We start from the raw sequence: 25,329 nt of genomic DNA on the forward strand, positions 1-25,329 counted from the left end.
TGGGGGGCCATTCATTACCCCTCCCCACGCAGCAAATGAAATACCTCTAGCTATCTTATCCTGTTAGGATAACATAAAAATTACATAAATCAGTAAAATGTTTAAAGGTATTTTTAAAGTTTATTCTGTAATTTGAAGCAAAAACAACTTATCATACAAAATGTTTTTTTTATTAGCATGGTATGTTAAGAAAAATAGTTTTAAAATATTGGAAATTAAGGAGATTTTTTAAATGTTTAAATAATAATTTTACCTGAAACAAAAGAAGATCTATTACATATTGTTTTCCACCATATGTAGATGTTGGGCTTATAGTATGGCCAAGGGGATTGTTTTTGTCAACTTGTATGAAGCCAGGGCAAAAATTATTGAAGCAAGTTGTCTTACCACCATCTAACTATTGATATGCAAAATCAATGTTGAGGAATATTAGAGTTGATTAAATGTTTGCAATCTAATAGTATCCCGAGGAAAAACATCCACGGTTCTTGCACCTGCTATATATTCCCAAAGACTCGCTTTGATGGTCCAATTATGTCTGACTAGACTTATTTTTCATGTTACCTTATACACATGAATATTTTCGCTGTGTTGGATGATTCTCACCTTTTAGCTCGGAAAGCTGTTTTTTTTTTTTTTTGAGATCTTTTAGGACTCCCTTCTATGCCCCCGTATCTTTGTACAATATTTTCGTTTTAATTTAATTACCTGCTTGATTATCAAAAAAAAAATACTGTGTAGTTGCATTATTTAGTCCATATTTACTTTCTTTTAAAAAATAGAAAGAGAATACAAAGAAGATACTTATGAGGTTTGATCCTAATAATTTAGAAAGGATAAAGAGAGAGTGAGAGAGAGAGTTGGTAATAATCAAAATAAAATGAAATATAGATATTATTTATAACTGGTCTTTGATCTTTACAAATAATCGTAATTTGAAGTCTTAAACCCCACAGTTATCTCCAGGTCCACCAAACAAGAATGCATGTCCCATGTATTTGCTTATATACCCATAGTATCTTAAGTCATACCCTCGAAAGCAGTCTACATATTTTTCAACACGATCTTCGCTAATGTTTATTAAATAATTGGATGCATTAACCAATTCTATATTGCAAAAATAGCAGCTCTTGTAAAAGCTAAAAGTTAAATAGTAGCCATTCCCCATTGGTGGACTTTTTTCGTCGTCCGGGGAGCCATTCACTAACCCTCCCCAGGCAGCATGTAAATGACCTCCCTCTAAATTTGGAAGTAAGGACTTTGGCCAATAACCTACATTTATCTCATCTATTCTCAACCACCAATCCCCAGCTATCCTATCCTGCCATCATAAGATAAAGATTAGTAAACTGTAAAATGATTGGAATTAAATGGTATATTAAGAAAAATGGCTTTAAAGTTTTGGAAAATTGAGGACATTTTTAATGATATTACCTGAAACAAAAGAAGATGCATTACATATTGTTTTCCATTAAACGAAGATGTTGGGACTAAACCATCCCCGAGGGCATGGTCTTTATCAACTTGTATGAAGCCAGGGCAAAGAGTATTGAAGCAAGTTGTCTTACCACCATCTACCTATTGATATGCAAAAGCAAATATGAAAAATAATAAATTGGTGAGTTATATTAGAATTGATTACATGTATACAAACTAATAGAATTTAACTTACACTCCAAGATGCAAATAATCGAGTTTGACCATCGCCAAGTAAATGTGGTGATACCTATTAAATTTAAAAATTGCATAGTTTGGGATCAATAAGCTACATATATAAGTGAAGGACTTGCAATCTGGAATGCAACATTAAATCAACAAAAAAACATGTAGACAACTCACCATCCATCCAGCCTGTAAACTGTTGAGTTGATCTTTAGTTGGACCATTTTCAATCCACACTTGAGATGAACTAGATTGGTTGGCTCTCACAGTTAAGTTATACACATTGATGTATGCTTGGGATCCGTGATAAGTTCGATTGTCTGGGTTTTCCAATTTAAGAATCGCTAGCTGTGTTTGGCATGTTTATAATATCATCATCTTCAATTTATCGTACTAATTAAGCATGTGAATCAAATCAAATCATTTAATATTTGAGGATAAAACTTACGTGTTGGCCAGGAACATCAGTTGTTTGTGGATTAATGTTGGCAGCTAGGAAAGATTGGGCTCTTATTAGATCATCTTTTCGAGTCCTTCGTATTGGGACCGTTCCTTGTGGACAATCTAAACTGTTTAGCTTAGCCCTTGGACGATTATCTGCTGATAATGTTCTGCCTATCAACCCACTTGGATAGGAAGAAGGCTCCAACTACATAAAAAACTTGAACAAATTAAAAAAAAAAAAAAAATCCACTCTAAGAATGAGACAGTGAACAAGTAATTAGTAATGACAAAGATAAGTCTCTTTCTTTCTTTCCCTCTTAATTCCTTCTCTTCCGCCATCGTCTTTCATCTTAATACATGAGATGTTTACTGATCTGTATAGGATTTGGATCGGATCCGATACGGATCCAAACCGATATCTATGCGTTCTCACATTAAGCGCTGCCTAAAATCTTCTAAGCACATTGTAGCGGGGCACATCAAGGTTTGGATTCTCCAAAGTAACTAGTCAGCTATTAGCTCTCTCGCAATTTTTATTTCTTTTGGTAATTTGGATATGAGCTTATTGGAGGTTTGGTGAGATGCATTGATGTCCAACGACGTGAGGAAGGGACAACAATAACTTTTGTTGAAAATGCATATGTATATTTAGATTTTTGGACAGTCATACTCTTAGACCACATAATGGGGCAACAACCTTTGGAAAGGGCGCAAAAACCCCACCTCTTAGATCACATGAAAGGGAAACAACTACACCTCTTGGACTAACTGACACCTTCGCCCTCTACAATTAATGGCTTAGATTAGGTTTGAAAAAAGAACAATGACAACGTTTCTATGTATGTATGTATATATACTAGAGTTTGCCCATGCCTACGACACTATATATATATACACTAGAGTTTGCCCGTGCTTCCAACCCAGGAATCCTCTTTGGGGTTAAGGTAAATGTGTAAAAGAGAAAAATAATAAAATTGGAGAGGTATTAGAGTAATACAGGAAACGAGTGGAAGAAGAGAAAAAGGTAAAACCTGTCCTCAAGACACATTATTTATGGAGTATAAATCTAGAGAGAAAGTGAGAGGCACCCACCATTATGTTTTATTATGTAGATTGTTCATCAAATCGGAATTGATCTAGATTGGGCCTTATTTTTAATGGATAGGATTTTATACCTAGTACATTAGACCCAATCTAATATGAGAATAATGATAAACTGAAAAAAGAATAGAAAAAATACATTCAAAATTCACTCAACATCAGGTGAGTGAATTTTGAGTGTCCTTATTTCAGTTTGCTAGTTTATCACGACTCTTAATAAGATGAGTGATTTTTTGCTCAAAGAACCACAGCCATTTGACATGTGGCTAGAAAAACAAAATAGAAAAGAGAGAAAATTTATCTACCCTACCAAAATGTAAAAAAGGAAATCTGCTCATTACATCACCTTGTGGCATTTAAAAGCATGATCCAATACCACAGAAATGTAAAGGAAGAAATTATATGCACTAAAATAAAAAGTATTAGTTTTCACTGTTGACTTCTAATTTTAGTTTGGATTCTCCGTGGCTATCCATTTTCAACCCCTTGGTCAAGCTCGAAAAAGAAGAAAATTTGTGTCTTTTTTTTTTCAGTCTGGAATTTTTCATGAAATCCAGAAGGCAGGGGTATTAGATTGTTGATGCGGTAATCCATGTGGGTTCAATGACCTTTTTTTTTCTTTTTTTTTTTTTTTTTAAGATTTGAAATCTTAACATAAATAATAATATTTATGGGAGAGAGAAATTTTCTCAATTAATTGGAATTTTTACGCCACATGTCAAACTGCTGTGGTGCAGTGAGCAAAAATTCTCTCGAAACAAGATACCTATCCAATCTGAAAAACATTGGATTAGATTTAAATAAAATGTGAATCCTATCAATCCAATTCAAATAAGAGTGGATTAGTGGGAATTGGTGATCGCTGAGAACATCTGCGATCATTGTCGAAATGTCACTAAAGATGTATCGAGGTGAGCTTTGAAATCACTTGTTCAACATTATTAATTTCTTGATAAATTACGTATATCAACATGATTTCTTATAGAATAATTATAGAAATATAAACGTTTCTAAATAAATTATCACAAAATAAGACATTAATTAGTATAAATAGAAATATAGGCCAACAACATACCCGAATTTGGTGATTTTTTAGCAAAGGATGATCCAATGCTGGTTGCTTGTAGATGTCAACACAATCGAATAGTGCCCCTTGGCTCTGGAACAAACCAAAAAAAATATATATATATATATATATATATATATCAAATATTTTCTTGTGCATTAAAACATTAAATATGAGATAGTTCATGTTTCCTGGAGCTTCGCCTTGAACTAAAAATCCAAGATAGCTGGGCTTATCAGTGCCCCTGTCATAGGTTTGAAAGATTGATCAAAGCGTAGGCTTGAAAGATGAATTAAAACCAGCAAAATATATTTATTCTAGTGGACAAGAAAAAAATAAAATAACAGATCGAATACCTGAATAGTCTTGATAGGGGGCTTATTGAGAATCATGAGTTGTCTCTCCAACTCCAAATCTGCTTCTTTTGAGATGATTCTCCCTCCTTCCACCCCATAGTGGTTCAGATTCAAAGATAATGCTAGTAACAATAGCCAAATTGGACCCATCAAGATACTTTTCTATTCTCTCCCTATTTTTCTTTTTCTTGATTTAGCGTTGTGTGATCTTTTCTTTTATACAAAATACAGTAAATGATGCGGAGATGTCTAGTAGCTGTCATTTTAATTGATATTTTGTTTTATTAGGAAAGATTACCAATTCATTCCAAAAAAATTAGGATATATTTACAAACATTCCATCTATGTGTTTTATTTGGATAGATACATGAGTCGTTCTAACCTGACTTCCTTCGACACTGCACTCAACACGGCAGTGACGTGGCAGTGTATAGTGAGTCATAGATTGTTTCCTCAGACTATTTTTTAACTCAACCTGACAGCCGGACTCAAAAACTCACTGATGTGGAAAGATTACCAATTCATTCCTAAAAAAATTAGGATACATTTACAAACATTCCATCTATGTTTTATCTATGGTTAACATATTGCACGGACCCATCGATGCTTTTCCTCGGGATAGGAGTGAAAACATCTGTGGTTATGTGCACACCTCCACGTCAGTGCTGTGTGAAACACAATGTGTTTCCCAATCACTCCAACACGACTCTATTTTTTTCGTTGCACGTTGCACACTCTTTGGTGGACCATGTAAACATTTCCAAGTCTTCACTAAATCTGGTGTGAAAAAGATTATGACTTCTCAATGGATGACAATGATCCTGGATCGCATCTCGATGATCCAATTGCTAATTTTTTTATCTGTTCTTAATCGATCCCACTCTTTATAGGTGGCAATGGGTCAGATCAGATCGTGTCGAGGTAAGGATATTCTAAAATTTTACTGGACCCGTTTAATAATTGTGTAAAAACTTTAAACTCAAACCCAATCAATTTATTAAATACATAACTTGTAACGATGGGTGTAACCTATATATTTAGTTAACTTGTTGGATTTTATCATGTTCAAGTTGACAAGCAACAAAATTACAACTCAAATACGAATATGATTATGTACAACTTAAATCTAAACACAAACTCGATTATGAACAGAGTATGATCATAACCTAATCATCAAGCTACCATTAACATAAAGTAAGTACCATAGAACATAATCAAGTTTGAACAATAAAGAAACCGTGCACCAAGACCAATTAGACATATTGTTGCCCCTAACTTGAACATGAATTATGTGTGGGTCGGATTGTATACAGGTTAACATGACATGCTAGTGACAAAATAACTAAACTTGTCAAAACTGATAAGACAGATTCACGATCCGTTTAATAAACACATTACAAAGGTCACTACGATTATGACCCGAAAACGATTAGGCTCAACCCCAACTTGTTAACTTTGTGTTGTGTTAGAATTGCCACCCCTACCCCTCACCTCAACTCCCTTGGAATATATTTTTTTTAATTACTCAAAATGCACTTTTATTATTGATTTAACACACATAGGTTTTTCATAAGGGATTTCAATGTGTTGGTTCCACATGTACGAAGAACAAGAACCTCAAAAAAATCTCCGTTCCAATTCTAATTGATTCTGGTTTTGGGAATAAGATCCTTGGACCTAGAATCGATCCTAGAAATACTTGATACCCATCAGGTATGCACTATGGTAGATAAATTTTTTTAAATGAGAAAAAAATATGAATATCTATAAATATAGACATGATTTATAAATCTAACCATTTAACTCGTAATTCCTCAATAGAAAATTAAGATTAACAATAAAATTTTCAAGCAAATCAAACTTCTTAGAATAAAATTATAAAAAGTTGTAGTATGAACCATTTATTCGTCGTTGAAATTGTATATAACTATGAAAAATGAATGGACGCTCATGTAGAGAAACGGTAAAGACTACACACTTTCTTAATTAAGACTGAAGACTTTTTCGGCCCAAGATTCAAAATGGGCCAACGAGATCCAAATCAAACGAAACCAATTTCTATAATTTCATCTAATGAAAACAAACCTATAACAACCACCGGAATCCCAAAAAGAGTTCCATAAAATTCATGTGTAAATGTAACATGAAAAATAAGTTCATTCAGACATAATTTGACCATCAAAGCCGAGTCTTTGGGCTGGAATATATTTATCTTAGTGCAGAAACTCTTTGCAAACAAAGGGAGATGTATAAATAAAACAAAAAAAAATTGCAATGATTTCAGGGGCACATCCCCTAGTTTAAATGTGTTTGATATGAAATATAGGTAAACCTAGTTCCTATGTGTCAACGAGTATTTCTCTGGAAACATGAAATTAAAAAAGGCCCATGTGCAGTTTCCCCCTTCACCAACAAATCAAGGCCCCCATGCATTTTTTAATGCTTGTGTCCTGTTGTCAATGCTTTTGGTGGTTAAAGTCCTCTAGATGGCCCTTCATGTGCAAATAATTATCGAATGTTAACTTCAATAAGGTAAATCTTTTCATTTCACAAATCTGGGTTACCATCACATGAAAGCTTGATACTACAGACATCAATCTATGCATAAAGATCTTGTAAGACAAGTTGATCAGTAATAGTTTTCAGTTGTGGTGATGCTTGCTTTACCTCAACTTGTGGTTCATGCACATTGTGAGCTGTCTGGTTCATGAGCAAAGCAGACGAGGAAACTGAAAGGAAGAAGCCTCTTCCAGTTATATATATATAGGTGGCGTTCGGCTCACAATCTTAAGTTCACAGAACGCTTCCAAAATGTTTGTCCTATGTGGCTTAGAAATTTCGGATTGGGCTGATATATATATGAACATTCACACACACATGGGCACATATATATGTACGTAGATGTGCAAAATGATTCCTCAGTCCAATGGAGGACCATATTAAAGGTTGTAATGGTCACTATTCATACTACCAAGGATGTGGAGCAATAATAGCTAAGTACGTATTTGTTCACTCTCTAACAGAGGATAGGACGCATAGAAGTTAACCAAAATATCTACAATAAGCAACAAAATAAACAGTAAGACAGTGCAAATCAAACAACGGTCTCATCCGTCAAGGAGATCGGCTGTCGACAAGAAGGGCAGCTGGTCACCCCATGGACCATGTACGAGGTCAGACACTCTACATGGAAGACATGATGGCATGTTGAAAGTTTCATCAATCTTGCCCCACGAACGAAATCGTCTTGGCATATAGTGCATACTTCAATATTATACGGAAGCCCCATCTCTTCTATTGATTGGAAAACAAGTATTGGGATCTTCTCCAATATTGTAGGATCGGCATCAAGCATTGTTTGCACAACATGACTATGTGAAATAGGTTGCAACTCCAAGTGACGATCCATGGCTGGTGAGGCTTGGGTATTTCGATTCTTCCACATAATAATTATAACAACAAAGACAATTATCAAGGCTCCACCTAAAATAATAAATGGAGTCTTTGACTGTGGAGCATCATTACCTTGTGGATAATGAGGATATATGTTATAGCTCGACATGATTCCCTACAATCATAATACATGCAATAGAAAAAATGTTATAAATGTCATATGTTTTAACCGTTGCTATCAAATTTCTATGGATTAAGGCTACTAATAGAGTATTGGATTTTAGCCATGGTGTTATCTATGGAGGGATAAAATCGTCTCCCATCCGCATCGTTCATTCACACTATCAATACACATCCTGAGGCATATACGTGGTATTATTTGAAGATGACTCTATTTTATTAAAGAAAAATCCCAATTTAAGAGGATTCTTCTTCTTTTTATGTAATTATTAATTTGAATAAGGTGTAATGTGATCAATTATAACTTAATTAAGATTATGACTCTTTTTAGGATTTTTTCTATTTAAAGATTTTGAGGCCATTGTAAAGGGGAAGAAGGAAAAAAAGAGGAAGAAGGAGAAAAAGGAAGAAGGGGAAGGAAAAAACTGAGGAGAGGTGAGGATGAAGGGAGAGGAGTTTATATAACTGTAAGATTTATAGTAAAATGGCTCCCGAGCCTGTGAACGTAAGCATGTTTGTCGAATCACGTAAAAAAATCTTGTTTTCTTTATTTTTTATTTTTATTTTTATCTTTTTTATTATTTTATGGATTTAAATGATGAAATCGTGATCGAGGTCAATTTATTATAAAATCAACCTTTACATTATCTATTAGCCACATTACATATAAATTATTTTAGTAATCTCATTAACTCAACCTGAGATTTACCTAATTCAACTTTTGAGTTGATCAAGTTGGTTCAATTCATGACTAAAGAAGAGGAAATTAATTGTTATTCCAATGATATTTTTCTTATATAAAAAATTTCAATGGTCAGGATCTGATTACTCAAGAAAAATTAGTCATGAGAAAACAAAATCTTAACTATTATGAAAAATAAATAGTATCCAGGGAACATAGTTTCGACAATATGATCAAATATATGGTTTTCGAAAATCATAAAACCAAATTGGATTTGACAAAGTAAATTAAATACTAGTCCCTTGGGAAATAAAAGTTTTAGGCAGAACAACAAAGGTACAGCACAGAGGGGTTAAATGTCGTTTGAGTGAGGCTAGAAAAAATCCACTACTCCAAACATTACACACTCATGAACTGAGGAAGAGAAGGAGTTGCCCATACCTTTGGAGGATGACCAGTTCACTACCTCCTAAGATGTAAGAGAGAGAGAGAGAGAGAGAGAGAGTAACAACAACGTTAAGAAATTGAGCGAGACTGAGAGTGAGGGTGACCTGTAACAAACTTTTCTTAACTTGGTATTTTCCAGCTTGCTCAACGATTTTAAATGAGTCGTTCTATACTGACTACGTTGACGCTGCGTTTAACACCGCGCTGACGTGGCAGTGCACAAATAACCATATATCTATTTCCTCGAGATACATGAAAAAATATCTACGGTTTTGTATTCACAGTCACGTCAGCGTAGTGTTGAAACCAGTGTCGAAGAAAGTCAGTTCAGCATTTTCCATTTTAAAACAGCTTTTATACTGACATTTTTTCCCCTTAAACGGAAGTTTTTCTAACCTCAAACGTTCGGCTGAGATGGGGAGGAAGAAGATTTCCTAGACATCCAATTTTGGAGTATCCCAAGGAATATCAACCCATCAAAGTAAACGCATATAAATGGGCCAGGCTATTTGCACCCACCATTTCTACTCGCTGTATCTATCTGAGCACATTTTGGTGTGGGATGAAAGGAAAAAAAGTGGGTGTACTGAGCATAATGGTGGGTGCAAATAGAACCGTCCCATATAAATTCAGCAATGTCCGGCAGAGGGATCATTCGAAAAGAGTCGTTCCAGTGGCAACAACTTTCAACCACGGCCTTAAAAGACCATCACTATTTGGTAAGGAAAAATCTGAAATGACAAAAAGAATTTACTGCGATTCTCACAAGTCTGACGTGGGATGTGCACATAACCATAGATGTGTTTCCTCCCGATACGAGTAAAAAACCATCTACAATTATGTATGCATGTACACGTCAGACTTGTGAGAATCACAGTAAATCCTGTGTCACGGCCTGCACGATTCATTTGGTAAACACCGATGGAGCAATGGATAATGAGAGGTCGGCTTTTGGGTGGATTTGAGAGATGATTGGGGCAGGTTTATTCTTTGTTCATATGGAGGGTGCTCTTTTGCCGATGGTTGAGTTGTTCGCAATTCAAAAAGCCTCATCGGAGATTCAGAATTTCGGAGTGAACTATATAATTGTCTCTTCTGATTCTCTTGTAAAGATGAACTCTTTAAAGAACATGGGGAAATGTCCATGGAGGTATTTGGGAATTTGTTGAAGTTTCCACAGATTAGTTCAGAATTTTACCGTTGTTGAGTTCCAGCATAGTTGGAGAGAAACAAATAGGGCAGCCAATTATCTCTCGAAAGTGGGATTAACTTCTGATTTAGTTGTGCAGTGGTCCTCGGACTCTGATCTTCCAAATGAAATTGTGCTTAATTATGACTTACATTTGTAATGCTTTATTTACTTGTTTGTAAGATCTTCCATTTTTATGGATAAACGATAATAAATAAATTAATTAAAAAAAAAAAAAAAACAAGCTAAGGAAATGAGCCTAATATAATTATTCTAATTTATTGATATTTCCTAATGTAAAATATCTTAATTGATATTTCTACATATATATTCTCCATCACAACCTTCCTTTTGTGATGAGATATATTGATAATGATACAATGTATCTCATGCATTATAATATGTTTGCATCCATTTCTCTAATAATTTTGTTGTTTTTTGCACTTTTAGATTTTTCAACATAAATAAATAAATAAGATTCAATCACAATTTAGAGAGAATAGAGAAAGGGATTGGTAATCACTACAAATGAAATAAAATATATTCTTGAGAATTTGTATGCCTGCCATAAAAAGACTTATTTTTATTGAAAATGATCAGTATTTTATCTTAAACTCCACAATGTGTTCCAGGACCACCAAACAGGAACGCATGTCCCATTTCTTTGTTCATATATCCATAATAGGCCAAGTAATAACCTTTAGGACAGTCCATGGATTTGTCCACACGTTCATCGCTAATGTTAATCATATAATTCGACTCATTAACAAATTGTAGCCTGCAAAAGTAACATGCCTTGTAAAAGTCGTCGTGGTCTGGAAGATGTCCGTTCCCCATTGGTACACTCGGTTCATTGGGGGCACCATTTACTAACCCTCCCCAGGCAGCTTGTAAATGACCTCCCTCTAAATTTGGAAGTAAGGACTTTGGCCAATAACCTACATTTATCTCATCTATTCTCAACCACCAATTCCCAGTTATCCTATCCTGCCATCATAAAATAAAGATTAGTAAATCTGTAAAATATTTTGAAATATATTTTTAAAATTTAATTGTCATTTGAAGAAAAACACAATTTATCATACCAATGGTTTTTTAAAGCATGGAATGGTAAGAAAAATGGTTTTAAAATTTTGGAAAATTAATGAGATTTTTTAATGTTTAAATAATGATATTACCTGAAACAGAAGAAGATGCATTATAAATTGTGCTCCACCATATGTGGATGTTGGAGTTAAAGTACCACCAAGGAAATGCTTTCTGTCAACTTGTATGAAGCCAGGGCAAAGAGTATTGAAGCAACTTTTCTTACCACCATCTACCTATTGATGTGTGAAAACAAGGATACATAATATATATTAGAATTCTCTTCGGAAACATCCAATAAAAGTGGAATGATTTATAGAAGATTAGCATGTCCCATGAGCAAGGATGACATGCAAAAATCGAGAAGTAATCCAAATTTCTAAACATCTAAGGATTGGTGACATGGCCAAGACCACGCCTCAGGAAGCGGAGGTCTTAAGTTTGAATCCCAACCTTAGGGATCACCCTTAGGGATTTATCTCAGAAATTACGTAGTGCATTTGGGGAGAGGGGACCACACACATGAAAATGGGAAAATTCGACATGCCAAAGCCCACGAACGACAACCTAGGGCCTTTGAATGTTCCATAGATTCAATAGCTTAGAACTATCGAAGTTCTCCCATCCTTCATTAATTTGATGGTTTTGGCCCGTTGAAAAAAATTTCTAAGCTTTGGTTCATCGAATACTATGAAATTTGATAGCCTTGGGCCGTAAAATTTGAGCATTTTCACGTTGTGACATATGCCCCGAGGACTAGTCAGGTGCTCTAAGAAGCCCAAATTGGGAGTCAAAATTTGTCCTATACGGCTTATAAGTTTTGGATTAGGAATTTTTTTTACCTATGAGGTTGATCTTTATGGTGAGGAGATCATCATAAAAAAATTCAGTCCAATCTGAAACTTCTAACCCTATCAAAAGTGGTTTACAAATTAACGGTAAAAAATCAACAATCCATAATTCTAAACCACTTTTGATAGGGTTCAAAGTTTCAGATTGGGCTGATTTAATTTTTGCGAGGTCCTCCGACTAATAGATGAGACGGCATTTATAGCTGGTCTAATTCCATAATAAAAGAACTCTGTTTCCAATCGCCCGTAATGGGGATGACATGGGTGGGTATAGAGGCCAATATGTCTCAGGCTTGTGTTTAAATGATGGGTAACATGGTTGAGCTACCTGCACTTGTCTGTCTGAACATTTAGTGGGGGTATTTTTAAGAGACGGGAATGTAAATAGAAAATATCCCAAAAAAAACCAGCCTATTCTAAGACTTCCACCCATATTGGACAAAGGCATTGGCTCCCTAATGTTGACTGCCAATTGAGACCTATATATATATTGGAATTGATCAAATGTTTAGAAACGGATAGTATTCAAACTTACACTCCAAGTTGCAAATAATCGAGTTTTGTTATCGCCAAGTAAGTTCGGTGCTATCTGTTAAATCCAACATTATGAAGTTTGGAATCGATAAGCTATTTTTTCCAAGGAAAGAAACAAACTTGAATCAACAAAATTTAACAAGAGTCATGTAGTATGACTTACCATCCATCCAGCTTGTAAACTATTGAGTTGATCTTTTGTTGGACCATTTTCAACCCACACTTGAGCTGAAGTAGATTGGTCGTCTTCCACATGTACATTATATACGTTGATGTATGCTTGGGTTCCATGATAAATTATATTACCAAAATTTGCCAATTTAAGAATCGCTAGCTGCATCATTCAAATATTTGTAGCATGTTTATATATTTCTTTTAACATAAAATGGGACTAAACATGCGAACCAATCTAATCCACCTACTTACATGTCGACCAGGGGAATCAGTTGTCTGTGGATTAATACTGGTAGCTGGGAAAGATTTGGCTCTGATTAGTTCTTCTTTCCGAGTCCTTCGAATTGGAACAGTTCCTTGTGGGCAATCTATGCCATTTATGGTGGCCCTTGGATGTTTATCCACCGATGAAGTTCCACTTATGATCCCATTTGGATAGGAAGTAGGTTCAGTCTACATTGAAAAGTCAAACAAAAAGATTTCACTCTAATTAAGAATGAGATGATCAATTAGAAATTGCTAATGATAAAGAAAAATCTCTCTCTCTCTCTCTCTCTCTCTCTCTCTCTCTCTCTCTCTCTCTCTCTCTCTCTCCAATCATTAAGTTTGCTAGACTCAATAATGTTGGAAAGTATATTAGTTATTAAATTATATGGTCTATATCTATCTTCCATTATGTATTATTGATGAATCCAAATCGAAACCATCTAAGACCCAATGTGATCATTATTGTATCATATTTGAACGCAACATGCAAATTTCCTGTAAAGACCAAATAAAATAAGTTATGGTATTGAATTTGATAAATGTCGGATCAATCTAAACCCATTCTGAATAAGGATATAATTTAATAATTACTTGATCCAACAAGGGCCCAATCTGTTAAAATTATCTTTTCCAATCCAGTTTGTTATCAGATCCATTATTTTGGCTTGATTCATTTGGAGATCCGATAAGGATATAATTTAATAATTACTTAATGCAGTAAATTATTTGATCAAAAGTAAATCTTCTATTCACCAACCTAATCGCCTCTGTAGTCCACATGAAATCGTCGAAATGTAACTAAAGAGGGAAAGTAACTTCAGTTGTTTAGTGACATTTCTTGAAGAATCACTTGTATCACAAATGGGTTTTTATGATAAATTTTGGAAGAATGGCTGAGAAACGGACCTTAGTAATGATAAAAATATAAGCGAAAAACATACCTGAATTTTGTGATTCTTTAGTAGGGGATGATCCAATGCAGGCTGCTTGTAGATGGAAACACAGTCCAATACTGCCCCATCAACCTGAAACAATAATCAAAATTGGAAGAAAAAAAAAATATTTTATGAGTTAGCATTTTGTTTTAATGATTTTTATTAGCTAACATTTATTAATACAGTTTACAAGGAAAAAATAATAATTATTTTAAATATATAAATATACGTTAGTAAGATATATATAGATAACTACTATTACCACGCCAAGTTTTATTAAGACTAGTTGGTGTGGCAATAGTAACTCTCCATACTTAAATTTGTTTTAACAAGATGACTCAGGCGACTCAACTCGGTCCCCACGGTGGTGTGATGAGATCACCAATTTGACCTGAGACAAAAGTGGGCTTTAACATTGCAGTCCCAAATTCGGCCTAAGGCCCATTGAGCCATTTCCTGGCCCATCAAGCTCCCTATTGGATGTCCCTACATCTAGTCCAGACCTTTAGATCTTCTTCAAGATTCGATTGAGGACGGTCATGATGTCCATTGGTGGTTTGGGTGTGGGTGCGATATCCATTGCAACCCTGACAAAGTGAAGAGAATGGCCGGAGGAGAATGGGACCTCAAATCTCATTCCCACTGATCTTGAGAAGATTGGACTGTTTTTATCCACCGCAATCATCATTCTTAATGTTGAGAAGTTTGGATTTTATAAATTGGAGTTCTCTTTCCAGGTTAAGGGATAAAAGAAGAAAATTATAAAATTGGAAGGGTATTATTAAGAAATATTCGGGGTGAAAGGGGTAAAAATGAAAAATAATAATATTAGAAAGATATTATTAAAAGAAGGAAAGGATAAAGAGAAAATGAAAGACAATAAAGTCGAAGAGATAAAATAAAGCAATAAAGTGATTATTGTAGTTGATGAGACTCTTATTCCCTCAAACAAAATAAAGTTGGAGGGATATTATTAAATTTTTTTGAGATTAAGAAAATAAAAAATAATAAAGTGGGTTGAAGAAGAAATATAATAAAATTAGAAGAAGTGAAGAGGAAAGACAAAAAAGTGTGATAAAGGTCGATAGGATAAAAAAGGTTGATGGGACATTTGTCATACCACAAAACTGTAACTAAATGGATGTTTATTCTAACTCAAAAAACACAACACTGTAACAACTCAATTCTGTTTTATTATTTACATTTGAGAGATCTATCTTATCTTTTATTTCAAAAAAACATATTTTATTCTTAAAGTTTAAAAGTTAAAATAAATTTAACTTGAAATTGAAATTTATCCTAAGGTTGAAGACTTAGGTAATAATTTTTAATTTTTACTCTAAAAGTTGAAGATGACTTATTTTAAAAAGAGAAATAAAAGAGTTTTTATTTCTGATTGAAAGCAAGGGTATTGATTTCATTTTCATTCAAGTATTAGGAAAGACCAAGGTGGGGCATGTAATGATTTTAGTGAATATGCTATTGTCACACCAATTTTTACTAATGTCACACTAACTATCTCCAATTCTTTAGTGATTTATGTAAGAATTAGTGTGACATTAGTAAAAGTTGATGTGGCAATAATAGCTCTCTATTTTTATATTGATAGCATTGCTCACTTGATTTTGGGTAATCTCTTATAGACTAACAATAAATGATCTAAATGCACTTTTCTTCAAGTGAGCAATGCCATCAATATAAAAATAGAGAGCTACTATTGCCACACCAACTTTTAATAATATTTTTCTGATATTATTATTTTTCATATTTTTTAATAATACTTTTCCAATTTTATAATTTTCTTCTTTTATCCCTTAACCCTAAAGGAGAATTCTAGTTTATAAAATCCAAACTCCACGACATCAAGAATGATGATTGCAGTGGATAAAAACAGTCCAATCTTCTCAAGATCAGTGAGCAATGCCATCGAAAATCCTGGCTCCACCTATGTCCCCGACAATCATCATTCTCAAAGCATTACTATAAGAAATCATTTATCCTCTATCTTGAAGTGGAAAAAATATATATCGTTTAACAAAAAATAAAAAATAATAATACCCGAGTTGTCTTGATAGGTGGTTTGTTGAGACTCTTGAGTTGTCTCTCCAACTTCAGATCTTCTTCCTTTGAGATAATTCTCCCTCCTTCGACCCCATGGTTCAGATTCACAGACAACGCCACTAACAATAACCAAATGAGACCCATTCAAGCTCTTCAGTCTAATTTTTTTTTTTTTTCCTTTTTTCAAGGAGGTGGTGCATGACCCTTTATTTATACAAATTTCAGTCATTAATAATGCTGAGATGTCTCATAGAAATCATTTTAATTTTAATTTTTTTTATTAGGAAAGATTATGCAATTCATTCTATCTAATTTATGATATATTCTTAGTAGTTTATGACAGATACAAATCTTATAGAAACCTTCTTAAACTAGAATTTTTATTACTAAATAAGTAATAATATCCATAACATACATATTTTTAAATGAGTCGTGCTGGTGCAACATTAAAATTTACATCGATTCTAACATTAGCTGATGTGGAGGTGTACACATAATCATAGATGCTTTTCACTCGTATCTTGATGAAAAGCATCGATGATCCCAAACATTCATCCACGTCAGCAATGTGAAAATTGATGTCAATTTTGATGTTACTTCAGCATTTTTCTTTTTAAATAAATAGAAACTTCATAAATTAAATTTCTACAATGAAGATACCACCTAGGCTCAATGGCTCATTTTCATCCGTTGAAAAATCATAATCTTCTTCACACCACACTCAGTTGAAGACTTCAAGATGTTTATATGGTCCACCAAAGAGTGTGCAGTACATTATAAATAAAAATTTGGTGTAACATTAAAATGTACATGATTGTACATTCTGATGTGGTGGTGCACACATAACCATAGATGATTTTCTTCTAGATACACCATCACATCAGATTGTCAGAATCGATGTACATTTCAATATTACCTCAGCACGACTCTAGTTTGTTTGGTTTGTTATTTGTATCTATCCTAGTTAACCATATTTGGAATGTTTGTAAATGTATCATAATTTACTTGGAATGAATTGCTAATCTTTCCTAATAAAACAAAACAACAATTAAAATGACACCTACTAGACACCTCAGCATCATTTAGTGTATTTTGTATAAAAGAGGCTAGGAGGAGGAGGGTGTTCCAATCATTTTTTATAAGAGTTATTCACATTTATATAATAACTTGTTATTGCCTTTACTCTTTTCTCTTTTTTGAAGAATGAATCGAGATTTGTTGTTAGGAATTTTATGTGCTAAGCAAATAAATCAAGTGCACGACGCCACATGTACTAGTAGTAATCGATTATTGGAGGGTAAATTTTATAAGGTTTGATTTTATTTATAATTAAATTTGTCATATTTCTAGAAATTTGATAAGAAGAAAATAATTATGGAATTCGAGGTTTCGATTGGCTGGTGAGCATGTATAAGTGTATAAATTTCGTATGTTTCATCATAGTTAGAATATTCATTTTCTGCTTGACGTATCTTAAAAATAGTTTTTATTATTTTTACAAATGAATTTATTAAGCATTTTTCTTTTCTTTTTTTAATCTGATTTTATAGCCTTAAATATATTTTTTAGATAAATATTGTCCAAAGACTATTTTTTCACAGGTCAAATGTAAATTAACTTTATGATTCAATGAAAAAGTTTGACCATTATCTTTTTTAAATGATTGAAGGTCCTCATAGATTTGTGTTGACATGATTAAAAAATTCTGATTTTATTATTTTTATAGTTTGTATTCATAATATTTGTTTGAATTACATATGATAAAAGCATCCTAAATTTAGGTCACTATCACATAATTCATATTTTTTAATTTCACTCACATGCATTCTACAAGCTATTAAAAAGGAAATATATTGATGGATCCTTTTGTGGCTGTCGGGGTGTATACTTCGGGAGCAGATCCTTTGTATCTTGTTTTCCTTAAATTTGCGTAGAGAAATGTTAAAACTGACTTCATACAACACTGTCTACAGCATTGCACTGACTTGGTAGTGTGCACAAAACCATACATGTTTTTCTATGGAATATAAGTTTTGTATACTCGAGGAAAATCAATAGTTCTCTGCACACACTAATCTGTAGAAAGCACTGTAGGGTGTCAGTGTAGCATGGCTCATTTGTTAAAGCCCATGGGCCTAACTCATCCTCACAAAACCGGCTTGTACCTCCCAATAGTACCTAGGCGATATGGGACTATTCTAACACTCCCCCTCAACGCCAGGGCTGGAGACACTTGGCTCTCCTCCTCCACACAGGACTGGAGATACTAACCCTACCCATCCCTGAGGTCACCCGCTCTGATACCATGTTAAAATCCATGGGCCTAACTCATCCTCACAAAATCGGCTTGCAAGGAGAGGGTTTGCCCCGCTTTATTCATTGCGCCTCCCAATAGTACCTAGGCGATGTGTGACTATTCTAACATCATTTGCATGAAATATGAATAATAAAAAATAATTACTACGGACAGTTTGTACATTTTTTTTATTTTATTCATAATATAACATAGGACCAGGTATGGCTGACTCTATCCAAATTTCAACCACGGCTTTGAACAGGTTGCTCCACAACTATACAACAATAACCTCACTCGGTTCTTTCTTATTGGAGTGTAAGTTTGAAATGCTATACAAATTTTCAAAAAATTCTCAACATGTCTGGAACCATATTTTTCAATGTGCATAAATAAATATTAACAGGTTAATGGTCGTGAAAGTGGTTGCTTCAGTACTTTGTGTTTAGGCTTCATACAAGTTGATAAGAATTTTATTATCGGTCGTACTATAACCCCAACATCTATATATGGTGGGCAGCAATAACAATGTATATTACTATTTTTCAGGTAATTAAATTAAAAGACCAATATCTTCTTTAATTTCAAATTTACAAGTCAGTTTTAAAAGCAAAATGCCAATTAATTTAACTAATTTTATTCAATGATCATGGCAGGATAGAATCACTGGACATTGGTGGCTAAGAATTAATGATGTAAATGTTGGTTACTGGCCAAAGACCTTACTCCCTGAGTTAGTTGAAGGAGCTTTATATGTTGCATGGGGAGGGTTAGTAAAAGGGACGCCTAACCAAGCCAGTCCACCAATGGGGTGTGGACATTTTCCAAATGATGATGATCCTAATAAGACAGGTTACTTTCACTCAATCCAAATGGTTAATGAATCTAACTATTTGGTAAATCCCAAGTCTAGACATGTTCTGCTACATACAGATTGTCACAAACATTATCACATGAAATATTTTCCATATGGGGTCAATAGGGGGTTTATTCCCAGGACACGCATTCCGGCCTGGAGGAAATTGTAGGATTGAAGATAATGCAGAATTTTCAATAAAGATCAAATAAGATTTTTCATTTTAGGGGAAAAGTCAATTATTAACTAGTCAAATTTCATATGCTTATGTATGTCAGGCTATGACAATTTTGATGATTATGCTCTAAGAATCGTGATAAATTGTCTACTTAAACCAATTTGCTTTCAACATAATAGTCATACTCATGGATTGATGAAACCTTCCAAGTTCAGGTCACATCTTCAAATCTTTATATGCCCCGTGGCTATATTTAAATGTTGAATAAAGCAAAACAAAAAAATAAATAAATTATGTAAGCTTAAACAAACCCAATTCATAGAGGTATTTTCATATAGGTTATTTAGATCATTTATATTAATTAGAGAAGATGACCTAAATCAAAGAGTTTTTCTAAATTTGAGCAAAGGTGGGGGGATTTTTTTTTTCCCTCCAAAAAGGTGTATCTAACAATGACAAAACAATGGACCCAACTGTGACAAAATAAGAAGGGGGTTCTCTAATATCAACAAAAATAAAGTACAGCGGTTCATTGCTTTCACAAATTATATGTGAATTGAACCACGAACGGTAGAGCTCCACCAATTGGGGGTAGTGAAGACACACTCACTAGTTGGAGTGGACATTTATACCTACAAAATTATAGTAGAGTGGGACTCACCATTGTGTTTTATTATATAAATTTGAATATATTACTTTAGACCTTATTTTAAAGTTTGCAAGTTCGAGTCATATTAGAAAGACCCACAATTGTTAAACCCAACCTAATAGCATTATTTGGGAGACAAGGTTTAAGTTAGATAGAGCTCAACACCAAAATATTCATATTATAGACTAGAACAATTAAAAAAAGTTCAACAACAAAAAAAAAAAAAAAGAGATTCTATCACAATTCAAAAAGAATGGAGAAAGGGTCAAGAATCCTTAAAATAAAATAAAAACATCTTCTGAAGAACTGTTCCCTAGCTTTCACCAAAAATTATTATCTTTATTGAAATAGGCATTATCTTAAACCCCACAACTTCCTCCAGGTCCACCAAACAAGAATGAATGTTCCCATACTTTGTCGATATAACCTTTATATTGGATGTAATAACCTTTGGGACAGTCTAAAACTGTCTCCAAACTGTGTTCGCTAGGATTAACCAAATAATTAGATGCATTAATCATTTTGATTTGGCGAAAGTAACATGCCCTGTGGAAACTATTTTTTGGAAAATGTCCATTCCCCATTGGTGCACTTGCTTCGTTTGGGGGCCCTTTTACTAACCCTCCCCATGCAATTAGTGAAGCACCTTCAACTAAATGTGGGAGTAAGGACTTTGGCCAGTAACCCACATTCTTTTCATGTACTTTTAACCACCAATTCCCAGTGACACTATCCTGCCATGATTAGATAAAATTATTTGATCAATAGCTATTAGCTTGGTAATTAAAAATAGTTTTAAATTCAAATAAAGTTATTTTTTAATAAATTAGAATAATTGTCTTACCTGAAACACAAGAACATGAATTGCAAATTGAGGTCCATTATATGTAGATGTTGGGGTAATTGAATCACCGAGAGCTAGATTTTTATCAACTTGAATAAAGCCAGAGCAAAAAGTATTGAAGCAACCACTCTTACCACCATCTACCTGTGAATATGAAATTGAATAATAAATAATCAAATAGCACTAGAGTTGATTGATAGTTTAAAACTAGCAGCATTTCAAACTTACACTCCAATAACCAAATAATCGAGTAAGGTTGTCATCAAATAACGGTGGAGATACCTGTTCAATTGAACATGGCAATAGAGGTTGAAATCAGTAATCTATGTTTGTAAAGGCAGACTGGCAGTGTGGAAGCAAATTTATAACATTGTATTTAACGACAACTCACCATCCATCCAGCTTGTAAAGTATTCAATTGATCACTTGGACCATTTTCAATCCACACTTGAGATGAAGTAGATTGGTCAGCTCCCACCGTCATATTATATATATTGATGAATCCATGGACTCCATTATATCGCTTATTTTCATAATTTGATACTTTAAGAATTGCTAGCTGCATACACAAATAACGTCTCCAAATTCACTGAAGTTTGTTGCATTAATCATCAATCGTAAACAAAGAAGGGGATTTTCCTAGTGTGATATAACTTACATGTTGACCAGGAAAATTAGTTGTCTGTGGATGAAGATTGCTAGCAGGGAAAGATTTGGCTCTTATAAGGTCTTCTTTTAGAGTCCTTCGAATTGGTACTGTTCCTTGTGGGCAATTTATCTTATTTAGTATATCCCATGGATGTTTATCAACAGATAAAGCTCCAGCTATCAATCCATTGGGATTGGAAGTAGGCTCCATCTACATAGAAAACTCAAACATAAAGATTTCACTCTAAGAATGAGGGGTTCCTCTAGAACCATTATCGTAATTAATTATGGGGTGGGGTCGATTTTCAATTAAGAACTTCAAAATTTATTAAGTGATCCAATATGTACAGAAAAGAATACATGTTCCATTGCATATATGGTGTATAAACGCATTTTATGTATATAAATGACATGGAGCCATCCAATTTATTTCCCTAATATTACAAATAAAACCAGGAGAAGGGGGAGGGTGGGGTCCCTGAAGCTTGTACTTTATTTCTACACTCCAATACAAATCAATGTTTGCTAGCTAGTTTAACTAAATAAATATGTATATTGTTCACTAAATTGGATCTAATCCAATCCAACGGTTGTTCTATGATCAGAATGGATCTAAGTTTCAAGATCCAATAAGGACCCAATCCAATTTTTATCGATCATGTCAGAATCAATCTAGTAATCACCGTAAAAAAATCATTTTACCATTTTAAATATTATTGAAGAATAGTCTTATCTCTTTCTATAGTTGTGTCCTTGTCTATGGCAGTGGTAGATGACTGAGGAATTGGAAAAAGAGGGGTGCAGGAAAGTAGAGAAAAAGAAACATTTCCTTATAAATTGCTAATCTTATATGGATATTGATAGTATCAATTATAATATAATTAATTGTAAAAGTTTTGCCACCAAATATGACTTAGTAATGACAGAAATGCTCACCAACAGCTTACCTGGATTTTGTGATTCTTTAGCAAGGGATGATCGAATGCCGGTTGTTTGTAGATGTCAACACAGTCGAAAACACCTCCTTCAGTCTAGAACATAATTAAAAAAAATATAATCATCAAATCCATGATAGTTGAATTTTCTTTGCCCCCAGGAAGTTCTAAAGAAAAAAAAACTGGGTTCAAAATATGAATCGCAAAAATGGAGAAATAGATTCATTCTAGTAGGCGAGAAGTACCTCATCATATTCATAACATATTATCCATCATTATCAATGCAGAAGACATTTAGTCTAAGTAACTAGGGGTATAACTTGGTTCGGTTTGGGGCTAAATTGGAACTGAACTGACATAGGTCGGTTCTACTAAATAAGAACCAAAACCAAACCAAAATGCCAATAGAATTAAACCAACCCAAGCCTAACTAAGGTCGGTTTGATATGGTTCGATTCTTTGGGTTGCCAATATTCTATAATGTGGAAGTAAAATTTTTTAATAAAAAACAAATATTTAATAAACATAAATTCCTTACAATAAATCATCAATCTATTCATCAAAAGTCATAATTTATCCAGAAAAAAGTGATTAATCTATGTCCTAACTACTAAAATAATTCATAAATATTTATATACATTACATAAGGGTTCTGTTGGGCCTTGAACCAAATTGATCGGTTCAACTCAAAACCAAACCACAACTTGTTACAAACAAACCCAAAGCTTTCAGTTTGGACCATGCACCCGTATAAACAATTATGAATGAAATATTACCCCAATAAAATAAAAAAAGAACTTTTAATGAAATAAATTATATGAAGGATCCCACAGGATGCAATGGACTTAATTGAATTGGGTTTCATTAGGTTTTTGAGTAACAAAAATGATGAAATAAATGATTGGGTGAAAATTCTATCAATTATAATGGCTACAAGTCATGCATCAAGTTGTATTTGTGCATCATTCCTTGGAAATATCTGCCTATATTGGGGATGAGTGGTTACAATACGTATTAGAGGACATTACCTCGGGATATTTTATTTACCAATACAAGAAGATCCTGAACCAATGGTCTGTAAATTCAAACCCAACACTCCATCATAACGTCCTTTAAAGACAGGACTACTAAAGCGAATTGTGCCAGTCACGGCCCATCAATAACCCTAGTTGCATCCTTTAGCATCTTGGAAAATCATGGGGGATCTGTGATTTTCACTGCGTTGATGTGATAACCATAGACGCGTTTCCTCGAGATACGAATAAAACCCATCGACGGTTATGTTCGCACCTCCATGTCAGACTTGTGAGAATCGCATTAAATTCTCTGTGTCATTCCAGCATTTTCCATGTATAAAATAGAAGATAGACTGTAAAGATGTAAGAACACCATGAATTACCTGTATAGTCTTGATGGGGGTCTTTTTGAGTTTTCTCTCCAACTCCAAATCTTCTTTTGAGATACTCCTCCCTCTTACTCCATAATGGATGAAGAAACTCAGGGACAATGCTATCATGAACAGTGTAGTGAGACCCATCAAAGCCATGGATTGAATTTAGATTACTACAAGGATAGGTGACCCCTTTATTTATATGGAGTACAATAAATATACTGAGTTGTCTAATAAATACGATCTTAATTGTTATTTGTTCTATTACGAAAGATTAAGCAAGCATTTATTATATGTTCCCAAACATTCTAGCAACTATTCCAAGTTTCAACGTTGTCGGTGGTTAACAAATGGCCGAGATTGGAAAAGAAATACAGGCTTACTAGAGATCATTACACGTTTCTTGGTGATCAATAATTTCCTAGCTAGGGATTTCCTAATAGGATATCTCCGGATTATTCTTGACTTATTAGATTATTCTTCTAATCTTTTAGATTAGGATAGTTAAGATTTTCTATATTATTCTTATAATCTTCTAGATTATGATAGTTGTGACTTTCTAGATTATTCTTACAATCTTTTAGAATAGGATAGTTGGGACTTTCTAGATTATTATTGTAATGTCTATAAATACCTTATTGGGATATTTGTAATAACTATTTAAGAATTCTCAATCAAATCAGATCCTTACATTCCCCATGGACCATTGGTTGGACACTTTCAATACAAACTTATTTTGGGCAGATGCAAGGTCAATAATGGATTATAGTTACACTTTGGGGATGTCGTTATTTTTTATACAACATATCAAACAAATAGGTAGAGTTCTTAGATGAAACCACTGAATCGTTTGTATGATTGTTCGAGTCATACGTGAGAGCAATGACCATCCACCAAAAACAATTATTACAGATCAATTGTGATGCCAAATACGCGCCATCAACTTTGCTTATGGCATATATTCTAAAATGCTTCGAAACACCTTGTTTAATCCCACATCGGACACAATATTTGTGAACTGTATGATTGACTCGATATATGAATAAAAATCATCTGAGTAGGATCTCAAAAGAACAATTGATGAAGCCTCCACCATACTCTTTTGCAG

At 33.8% G+C, this 25,329-nt stretch overlaps 3 protein-coding genes and 1 non-coding gene across 6 annotated transcripts; 1 reads left to right on the top strand and 3 right to left on the bottom strand.

Moving 5' to 3' along the window:
• Positions 1-903: 903 nt before the first annotated feature.
• LOC147408251 (protein neprosin-like) lies at positions 904-4,818 on the bottom strand. The gene is made up of 7 exons (XM_086432897.1): positions 4,630-4,818; positions 4,283-4,366; positions 2,111-2,311; positions 1,840-2,010; positions 1,673-1,726; positions 1,435-1,578; positions 904-1,321 (listed from the first exon to the last, which is right to left on the bottom strand). Exons 1-7 carry the CDS (start codon positions 4,777-4,779, stop codon positions 944-946), a joined length of 1,182 nt encoding a protein of 393 aa, XP_086289023.1. The 5' UTR covers positions 4,780-4,818; the 3' UTR covers positions 904-943.
• A 6,267-nt stretch (positions 4,819-11,085) lies between these two features.
• On the bottom strand, positions 11,086-16,582 carry LOC147408252 (protein neprosin-like). 2 transcript variants are annotated; one of them, XM_086432899.1, is made up of 7 exons: positions 16,426-16,582; positions 14,374-14,457; positions 13,418-13,618; positions 13,155-13,325; positions 12,993-13,046; positions 11,699-11,842; positions 11,086-11,507 (listed from the first exon to the last, which is right to left on the bottom strand). In XM_086432899.1, exons 1-7 carry the CDS (start codon positions 16,570-16,572, stop codon positions 11,130-11,132), a joined length of 1,179 nt encoding a protein of 392 aa, XP_086289025.1. In that variant the 5' UTR covers positions 16,573-16,582; the 3' UTR covers positions 11,086-11,129. The 2 variants fall into 2 exon arrangements, with proteins under 2 accessions (XP_086289025.1, XP_086289024.1); XM_086432898.1 differs by having other exon boundaries at positions 12,993-13,042; positions 13,151-13,325.
• On the top strand, positions 11,883-11,987 carry LOC147408253 (U6 spliceosomal RNA). Its single transcript, XR_015177156.1, has one exon. It is a non-coding gene; the product is annotated as a U6 spliceosomal RNA (small nuclear RNA).
• Positions 16,583-20,647: 4,065 nt separating the features above from the next.
• On the bottom strand, positions 20,648-24,398 carry LOC147408254 (protein neprosin-like). Of its 2 annotated transcripts, none has more exons than XM_086437165.1 (7): positions 24,231-24,398; positions 22,844-22,927; positions 21,907-22,107; positions 21,640-21,807; positions 21,477-21,530; positions 21,249-21,392; positions 20,648-21,138 (listed from the first exon to the last, which is right to left on the bottom strand). In XM_086437165.1, exons 1-7 carry the CDS (start codon positions 24,375-24,377, stop codon positions 20,764-20,766), a joined length of 1,173 nt encoding a protein of 390 aa, XP_086293291.1. In that variant the 5' UTR covers positions 24,378-24,398; the 3' UTR covers positions 20,648-20,763. The 2 variants fall into 2 exon arrangements, with proteins under 2 accessions (XP_086293291.1, XP_086293292.1); XM_086437166.1 differs by having other exon boundaries at positions 21,249-21,388; positions 21,473-21,530.
• Positions 24,399-25,329: the final 931 nt, after the last annotated feature.

The sequence above is a fragment of the Akebia trifoliata genome, chromosome 3 (assembly GCF_017979445.1).
Source record: "Akebia trifoliata isolate Shusen 1 chromosome 3, ASM1797944v1, whole genome shotgun sequence".
Classification (NCBI taxonomy): domain Eukaryota; kingdom Viridiplantae; phylum Streptophyta; class Magnoliopsida; order Ranunculales; family Lardizabalaceae; genus Akebia; species Akebia trifoliata.